We start from the raw sequence: 9,869 nt of genomic DNA, 5'->3' as shown, positions 1-9,869 counted from the left end.
CACCAGTGGCCCCATACAGTATAATCTTCCCCACCAGTGGCCCCATACAGTATAATCTTTCCTCATCAGTGACCCCATACAGTATAATCTTCCCCACCAGTGGCCCCATACAGTATAATCTTCCCCACCAGTGACCCCATACAGTATAATCTTCCCCACCAGTGGCCCCATACAGTATAATCTTCTCCACCAGTGGCCCCATACAGTATAATCTTCCCCACCAGTGGCCCCATACAGTATAATCTTCCCCACCAGTGGCCCCATACAGTATAATCTTCCCCACCAGTGGCCCCATACAGTATAATCTTCCCTACCAGTGGCCCATACAGTATAATCTTGCCTACCAGTGGCCCCATACAGTATAATCTTCCCTACCAGTGGCCCCATACAGTATAATCTTCCCTACCAGTGGCCCCATACAGTATAATCTTCCCCACCAGTGGCCCCATACAGTATAATCTTCCCCACCAGTGGCCCATACAGTATAATCTTCCCCACCAGCTGTCCGCCATCACTGCCCTCACGTAGAGGTGCTTATTAGCATAGTACTTACCTCCTTGCACCCCGCGGCCGTGCTCTTCCCCTGCTCCGGGCACTACTGCGATGTGTCCTCTGTGCCCAGACCAGGAGGGAGTCGGGGATCGGAGACGTACTTCATTCACATGGACTGCAGCTTGGAAAGTTGGAAAATGGTAGAATGTAATGTCACTTTCAGAATCAAGTTGGGCTCCTCTTCTCCCGTTTTACGATAAGATTTGCAGAATTGGGGAGAATTGGCTTCATCACACCCCTGCCCGTGGTCTATATGTCACATACTCAGGCCATATATGATCTGCATGTTTGACACCCCTGATCTATAGATTGTCGTGGTGTAGGCAGTGAGGACTATAGATCAGGGCCAACATCCCCCAATTCATATACAGCTCTTTATAAGATGTTTATTGGCAATATACAATATAAAATAGACCTTATATCAAACATATAATATACAACAGAGGTGCGTCCAAATCATCCGTAGCCCCCAACACACCAGGATATCCCCCTGGATAGCTGGAGACCGTGGGCCAGAAATGGACATCCCAAATATACAGGAATAAATAACATCATATACACTTTTATAGATATTTACAGATGCAAATGCTACAATAATTTAGCAATAAATACCGGTCTACGTGTGTGTGATACAGCCCGCGTCGGCGACTCAAAGACACAGATTTATCCGGAAGGTGATGGCGGAAGAACCAGCCACATAAAGCCTTGCAGTGAGGAGCGGAAACCTGAACTTTCACAGTGAGACCACTGCATGGCATACATAGTGTAATGAGAGGAGTCGAGCAACACCCTACAATCTCCAAAATCCTGTGTGGTCCCTCTGTGCAAAAATCTGAATTCTCTTGGACAATCTAGTCCTTGGTACAATGACATTGAAGACTGCAATAAGTCTATCTCGTATAGCATATATATATTAATATAGGTGACAGGGAGGGTCATGGCAGGATAGGGGCACAACTACCTTACGGGTACACTTAGGATCAATAAGTGATCGATGGAGATCTGACACCCAGGACCCTGACCGATCACTGTTTGCAAAGTCTTTGGTGCTCACAGGCGCTGCAATTATTACAAGTCGCATTCAAGTGCATAGGGCTGAGGTGCAATACCAAGCACAGCCACTCCGCTATGACAGCGCTGTGCCTGGTATTTACTGAAGAGTAGGGTTGAGCCGATCTTGAGATTTCAGGATCGTTTTCCAGCAGATTGCGATAGTGAAATCTGCTCGATCGTATCCGATCTTTCCTGAACCCGATCGCTCAACCCTATTGTCAGTAGCCAAGCATTGTGGGAACTAACGCGAGACCATGATCCCGCCGAAAAAGATCGGGATCGGAATTCCGAGCGCCGATCTTTTCCTATCCCGATCGCTCAACCCTACTGAAGAGCTTACCCAAATTCTATGGTCTCTTCAACCAGCTGATCTGTGGGGTCCTGGGTGTCAGACCCTGCCGATCACATATTATGGACCTATCGTAATTCGGTAGACAGCCATCTCCATTGTCTCTGAACCCGCTACAAGAAAATCAGGAGAACGTGAACATGTCTGTAATAAATAAAACACAAAGAAATGCCATCCATATATACAAAGAAATGTGCAAACCAAGCAGCAGCCACAAGGACAGGAGGTAATAATGCTGATATGACATTGCGGACATTGGCTATGTGTTAATTTTCAGGTATCCCGTTTGGTTGCCCAATACACATGCATCCTTGGCTTAGCTGAGCATACATGTGGGTAGAGGACTGCTGACAGATGCATCTGGTGTCGGCTGATCTCTGGAGGCCAATAGCCTAATCCGTATCCGTATACGCGTTAGATGCCCGGGCGCCCCCAGGATGAACCTCCATTACTCTAACATATATGGCCAGCGTAATATTTGGTTAGATTTTGTCTCTTATTTCGTCACGTTGAATATTTGACCCCCATCTGTATGACAGGTTGGACACTTTCCCACCCCATAATTTATGGCATCATCACAATGATAGCAGTATTAATATAGAATGGTGACATCACCAAGATATCTAGTGATGTCACATGTTTGGGCAAGTATAGGCCACAGACTGTATTCGGATATCTGGGACCCTTAGTCACCAGTCTATAAGGACCTGTCGGACCTAATCCCACTGCATGTCTACAATGCAACCGGACAAATCATTCTCAAAACGACTTCAACCCAGGGAGTGGAAGACTAAAAGTGACGTCAGTAACGTCTGCTCAGTAAACATCACACAGAGACTTGGCAGGGGCATCATGGGGATCCCGGGGAGTATCACGGCGCTGCACAGTACTGAGGCGATTTTTGGACACCATGTTTTTTTTTTTAATTTATACTGATGACTAGAGATGAGCGAATACTGTTCGGATCAGCCGATCCGAACAGCACGCACGCATTGAAATGAATGGATGTAGCCGGCGCGCGGGGGGTTAAGCGGCCGGCCGGCGTCAAAGCGGAAGTACCAGGTGCTTCCATTCATTTCAATGTGTGCGTGCTGTTCGGATCGGCTGATCTGAACAGTACTCGCTCATCTCTACTGATGACCTATCCACAGGCCATCTGTATGCAATCACTATCTGATCGGTGGGTATTCGAGATCTGGACCCCGATCGGCTTATTCAGCATCAGAAGCAGCTCTACTACTACACAAGAGCTACGTCCACCTCCATCTTGTGCAGTGGTTTCCGGTGTCGGGATCGGATGATTGGTGTGGGGTCTGGGTGTTACACCCCTATTGGATGGATACTGATGACCTGGCATCCCAGATAACTCATTTAAGGGTAAGATCACACCCCTGAGGCGGGTTCCGGTCCAAAATACAGTAGCTACGACTGGATGCCAGTGCAGTGCACCGGCGTCCAGTCGCGCACTCCAATTCAGATTAGGCCTAGTCAGGAGGGAGTGTCTTCAGACGGATGTTGCGGCTCCTGGAAAAAAGAACTGACCGGCTCCCATTGATTTCAATGGGAGCCGTCTTTTTTTGGTCAGGATTTTGAGGCGGATACGGCCTCAAAATCCTGACCAAAAAAACTCCATGTGAACTTACCCTAAGAACACACGTATGCTCAGCCGAACTGAATCTGCATGTGTTTAGGGAATAATAGAACGCCCATCAGCTATTGAACGTGTATGGCGTCTTTGGGGTCTGCAAATATTGTCCTCTTAAGACCACTGTAAAGTAAGACTCCACTGGGCAACTGCTGCTGGAAGGAAATATATGGGGGGGCAACGTGGTGGCCATTGGCAGCGCTGGAGTCCTGGGTTCGACTCTCGCCAGGAACAACATCTGCAAGGAGTTTGCATGGATTTCCTCCCATTTTACAAAGACATACTGATAGGGAAATATCTGGGTCACGGGTTCAAGACAACCCCAACACTATTATATCCTGCAGACAAGCTTTTAAGGCTTTCGTGGCCTTTGTAAGGAAGAGGGAGCTTCGAAAGACTTTCTACACGACTTATGGATTGGGCAACATGGTCACTTGTAAAGCTTCGTTCACATACAACACATCGATAAGTAGGCCGCACATACCCTCAGCACCAAAGCATCGCTATATTCGGATAAGTAATTTTTGGCACGGAAACGCCACCAATTTCATACGATTATTCCACCACATCGAGAATAAACCGGAACATCCACTAACCCGCGTCAAGAAACGCACACTGACCACAAGAGAAGACGCACTCCGACGAGACAGGACGGCAAACTGACCCAGAAGCTGCACAACCTCACGCTACTAAAGAACCAAGTAATCCAAAAAAGTCCGAAATCACAAACGACACGACACACGGGAGAACTGCGCACAAACACGCCAGAGGCTGTCAGTCACAAATCCACAAGGAAGCAGAACCACCCGACGTCACGACACCGCATACTTCAAGTATCGACTGCACACACCGACCCAAGACGAGCAGCACAACTCGACATCACACTATACATGGAAGGCTCAACGGGACGGAAAACTCGAAACACAAACACATCCTAAGGACTCTTCAAGTGTGGAAACTACAGCTGGTGTTGAGGAGCGCGCACCGATGACTCTACAGCTCGGTCACTGCCATTCTGGTGGCCATTGGTTGGCCTGGGTCGTAGGAAGCTCCGCGAGAGACCTCCGATGTTTGTTACTTTCCATCTCGCTGCAAAGACACAAAGGCTGAAAAGTCGTATTCCCTGCCACAGCACCCAAAACCCCAACTTCTCCTATAGATTCAACTACTGGGTCTCCTTCGTTCCATTGCTGAAACTCTAGAAACTTCTTCGGCAGCTAAGGAATTCTTTGGGCACTTGTGCTTTGGGAGGTCAGTAGCGCCATCGCGTTTGTCACGCCACTAAGAATGCGCCTCCGCTTTAGACTTCACTATGGTAATGACGCTAGTGGCGGCCACCTTCCCCGGTATAAGAGGCCTCATGCCGGGGGTGAAGGGCCCTCTCGGAGGGTTGATGGGACTCCTCGCTACAGTCCTGGCAAAGTTCTGCAGAGCTTCATACTTTGACCTCAGAGAGTCTAGTTCTTGGCGCATGCTGGCATTCTCGGAGGCGAGCTTCTCCACCTCCTGCTGCAGCTCTGCCTTCTGCTTCTCCAGCTCTTCCTTTTGGGTTACCCGCTTGACCCGGCAGCTGGCGGCGTAACCACGGTTCTTAAGGGTGCGGCGGCGTTGCTTCAGCTGGATGATCTCTTCCTTGGACAGACCACGGAGATGCTGGTTCAGCTCCCGCACAGACATGGTGACCAGTTCTTCATCTGTAAGGCTCGTGCCATTCTCCCCCGGCTCCCTCTTTACCTAAACGAAAACAGAGAGGGCGTATAAAAGGCGGCCGTGATATCAAACGGCAAGGCTAGGGCTGCACGGGGACGAGTGACAGCGAGTTCTGAGCGAACGACAGCACATGTGGTTGTGAAGGCATCCAGTAGAGTTGGACTACTGACAAACACACGACCGCGTATACCATCACTAGCTGTGACACAATACCGCAACATTGCCAAATTGACGTTGTGTGGCCACAAGCCATGGCGTAGCCCTCACCTAATGAGTTAACCCTCACTGGGGGTGAGTGAGGTATCTGAACAATGGTGCACCAACATCTGTCTATATCCACACCCTGGGCCCTGGTCTGTGCATGTATCCTAAACATTTTACCTATGATTGCACCCTGAATATGAGGCTGTAGAGACCTCACTGCTCGCTGCAAACCCAGCTTTGCTATCTTCCCTGCACCCCGAGTCCTGTATCCTGAGCTGTTTACCCAAGAGTGCACCTTTTATCCTAAATATGAGCCTTGCAAAACCCCACTGCCATCTTCCCTGCACCCCGAGTCCTGTATCCTGAGCCGTTTACCCAAGAGTGCACCTTTTATCCTAAATATGAGCCTTGCAAAACCCCACTGCTATCTTCCCTGCACCCCGCGTCCTGTATCCTGAGCTGTTTACCCAAGAGTGCACCTTTTATCCTAAATATGAGCCTTGCAAAACCCCACTGCCATCTTCCCTGCACCCCGAGTCCTGTATCCTGAGCCGTTTACCCAAGAGTGCACCTTTTATCCTAAATATGAGCCTTGCAAAACCCCACTGCTATCTTCCCTGCACCCCGCGTCCTGTATCCTGAGCTGTTTACCCAAGAGTGCACCTTTTATCCTAAATATGAGCCTTGCAAAACCCCACTGCCATCTTCCCTGCACCCCGAGTCCTGTATCCTGAGCCGTTTACCCAAGAGTGCACCTTTTATCCTAAATATGAGCCTTGCAAAACCCCACTGCTATCTTCCCTGCACCCCGCGTCCTGTATCCTGAGCTGTTTACCCAAGAGTGCACCTTTTATCCTAAATATGAGCCTTGCAAAACCCCACTGCTATCTTCCCTGCACCCCGCGTCCTGTATCCTGAGCTGTTTACCCAAGAGTGCACCTTTTATCCTAAATATGAGCCTTGCAAAACCCCACTGCTATCTTCCCTGCACCCCGAGTCCTGTATCCTGAGCCGTTTACCCAAGAGTGCACCTTTTATCCTAAATATGAGCCTTGCAAAACCCCACTGCTATCTTCCCTGCACGCCGAGTCCTGTTTCTAGCGCCCTGTACTAGAGTATGTACTTGTACTTTACTAGTTCCTGAATATCTGAAATATGTTTGCTGCAACTCAGCACTGCTAAACCCTGGACCTTCTGTTTTATCTATCGGACAGTGACCTTTTATGGGTGCCTGGATTTCTTAATTGAAATCCTGTGTGATCGTTGTCATGACCCAACAGCGAGCAAGACCATGGCTCAAGCTAATTAAAGATTTCACCAAATCCTCAGCTCTTCTCCTCCTTTATTCCTCTCCGCTCCAATGATTCCAGTGCACTTGGAATTTTTTCTCTAGCCCCTACTGTTCCTGAGCAATCAGTGCTGTTATCTTCTGTGCCGGATAGGATTACTAGACTCCCTTATAGCTAGTGGGTGGTGTCAGAGCTCTAAGCCACGCCCTCTTTCCTGCTTCTGCCTCACGTCACCCACTTGTTATTAGGGAGTCTAGTTATCACATCAGGCACCAAAACTAAGTGCATTGATTGCTCAGAAATGGTGCGGGCTAGAGGAAAAATTCCAAGTGTGCTTGAATCAGTGGAGGGTGACTATTAAAGGACGAGTCGGTGGGTGGTGAACGGTCATCTTTGGAGGGAGTTTGAGATACTAGACCTGTCACCACATCCACCTTTTTGTATCCTCCAATAGGCGCGGCTCCAGTGATTCCGGAACAGTTGGATTTTTTTCTCTAGCCCCCACGGTTGCCAAGCAATCACTGCTGTTAGTTTCAGCACTACTCTCAGGTGGGCGGTCCTAGACTACCTGCTCCAGCTCAGGGACCGCCCACCGGACACTAGAGAGCAGGATGAATTTGAAACTAACAGCAATGATTGCTCAGGAACGGTGGGGGCTAGAGAGAAAATTCCAACTGTGCCCGAGTCAGTGGATCAGTGCCTATTGAAGGATGCAAAAAGCTGAAGGTGGGGAGAGGTCCCTTTTAAAGCCCACATCCAGGGTTTCTTAATGGGTAAATAAAAAAAACACATGCAAAAATTGTAGCGCCCTCTATCTGGTTGTGTTTGAATATATAACATTACCCTCTTAAAGGGACCCCCTGGTTTTAATAGTCTAATGTCCAAAGATTGTACCCCCTGAATCAAATGGGGGCGCTGCCATAATGGGAGCATTGTTATAATCGGGGGGTCACTTTAAGAGTAGGGGGATCTGCATATTTGACGGGGATCTCCTTACCTTCAGAGCTTTGCTGTTTCCCTTGCTGAGAGTCGTCATACCCTGGGAACCGTGTGTCAGCAAACTACAGAGAGAGAGGAAGCAATGTGTTAGTGCCCCCTCCATCACCAGCCCTGTGCCCGCACCCACCCGTCTTGCCCCCCTCACCTATGGCTGTCCATGTGCCCCGAGGTCCTGATCTCTCGCCCTATTTATTAAGGACTTTTCCCTTTCACAGGGGACAAACAATTACAGTCCCCGCTGGACCCAACTTTATAAATAAGCTGGGAGGGAAAGCGAAGCGAGCAGGCGAGTCATGCTGAGTCAGCAGAGCGCTGTATCAGAGAGGAGCACGCTGTATCCTGTGTGTGCAGGCATATATGGTATATATACGCTGGAGATATATAGACATGCAGATTATAGACATATATATATATATATATATATATATATATATATATACACACACACCGTATACAACACTAATACAATGTCCATTGGGATACACAACTATATCAAAGTCGCAGGACGGTGGAGACCGCAGTGCAACCAAACTTACATGACATGTTACAAAGAACACAACGGGCCCCGGCCTTCAGACACGTCTAAGGTGGGAATACCCCCTTATAGGATTAAGAATTGATGACCTATCCTTAGGTCTGACCCCCGGATCACCCACTGGGCTGCAGGGCCTGTTGTGCCCCTTGGCTGCGGGGGTCCCGGTTATTGGTACCCTCTGATCTCCTAAGGATAGGTCATCAGTTACCCTTTAGGCTCCATGCCCTTGGATGAGCTCTGTATGTTGCCCGCACCTGCCCCGGACCCCTCCTTTACCTGCAGCGAGCCCAAACAGGTGCAAGACTGGCCCTGAGTATTGCCCTGATGGGTGTATGGAGCCATAGGACTTACGTGGGGGTTATAAGGGGGCATTATATTGTTGGGGGGCATTATATTGTGGGCAGGACACTTAGGGGGGATTATATTTTGGAGGGGCACCAAGGGTAGGGACAAAGGGACCAGATGAGATTGGGCAGGGTGATAGAGGAGAATGGACTGGCAGGGATAGAGGTGGTATGTGGGTGTGATTTGCCCCGCTTTCTGCCATCTGGGGTAAGTCACCAGGATCTATCTGCTGTTACTGCTGTCATACAGCGCCCCCTCTAGAACACCAGTCACAATGTTACACACTGACATCACTATGGGCACTCCTGCGGTCAGACAGCGCCATCTAGTGCCCGGGATCACTCAGTATCATGACACTGCAGGTATGTGGGAGCTGCTCACAGCTGACTGTCCGTTACAGTGACATCGCACACAGCAGCCATGTCAGCACAAAGCGCCAGTGTGAGGGGCCGAGAAGGGAGAGATGTAGCAGAGCTAGAGGAGGAGGGGGCGCAGCACAGCCCCGGGTGTAACACCCCGCACACCCGCCACACCCACCGCAAGTCACCGGTCCCAGCCCCACTTTCCCCAACCAGACCCGGCAAGCACCTGTCAATCACAGCTCCGCCCCTTCGCCTTCCTCATGACATCACGGCTGCAGTGACGTCATACATCACAGAAAGGAGGACCCACGGGGAAGCGGGCGCCGCCGGCGAAGATCACGTGACCGCCGCTCCAGGGAGGAGATGACCCGGCGGCGTCAGCGGGGGACACTAGAGCCGAGCGGGTTAACGGAGCTTTGTTGATGTCAGGATCACGTGACCGGTCACATGTGTGGGCGGAGATAGGAGCTGGGCGGGGCTCTAGGAGTGGACCGTGAACCTGTACATTAGATGTGGAATGTAGCAGAGCTGTGTGTGTCATATATGTAAGAGTAGCAGAGCTGTGTGTGTCATGTATGTAAGAGTAGCAGAGCTGTGTGTGTCATGTATGTAAGAGTAGCAGAGCTGTGTGTGTCATGTATGTAAGAGTAGCAGAGCTGTGTGTGTCATGTATGTAAGAGCAGCAGAGCTGTGTGTGTCATGTATGTAAGAGTAGCAGAGCTGTGTGTGTCATGTATATAAGAGTAGCAGAGCTGTGTGTGTCATGTATGTAAGAGTAGCAGAGCTGTGTGTGTCATGTATGTAAGAGTAGCATAGCTGTGTGTGT

At 49.6% G+C, this 9,869-nt stretch overlaps 1 protein-coding gene across 2 annotated transcripts; it reads right to left on the bottom strand.

The window, feature by feature from the left end:
* Window positions 1-924: 924 nt before the first annotated feature.
* On the bottom strand, window positions 925-9,478 carry MAFG (MAF bZIP transcription factor G). 2 transcript variants are annotated; one of them, XM_075279356.1, is made up of 3 exons: window positions 9,270-9,478; window positions 7,800-7,863; window positions 925-5,333 (listed from the first exon to the last, which is right to left on the bottom strand). In XM_075279356.1, exons 2-3 carry the CDS (start codon window positions 7,836-7,838, stop codon window positions 4,881-4,883), a joined length of 492 nt encoding a protein of 163 aa, XP_075135457.1. In that variant the 5' UTR covers window positions 7,839-7,863; window positions 9,270-9,478; the 3' UTR covers window positions 925-4,880. The 2 variants fall into 2 exon arrangements, with proteins under 2 accessions (XP_075135457.1, XP_075135456.1); XM_075279355.1 differs by lacking the exon at window positions 9,270-9,478 and adding an exon at window positions 7,947-8,041.
* Between the last annotated feature and the right edge of the window lie 391 nt (window positions 9,479-9,869).

Source organism: Leptodactylus fuscus, chromosome 6 (assembly GCF_031893055.1).
Source record: "Leptodactylus fuscus isolate aLepFus1 chromosome 6, aLepFus1.hap2, whole genome shotgun sequence".
NCBI lineage: Eukaryota > Metazoa > Chordata > Amphibia > Anura > Leptodactylidae > Leptodactylus > Leptodactylus fuscus.
This window is presented reverse-complemented; position numbering and strand designations above follow the sequence as displayed.

Coding starts and splice junctions, on each gene's coding strand:
- MAFG (XM_075279355.1), bottom strand. Junction 5,334..7,799: donor GAAACAGCAAAGCTCTGAAG/GTAAGGAGATCC, acceptor GTTTTCGTTTAG/GTAAAGAGGGAGCCGGGGGA.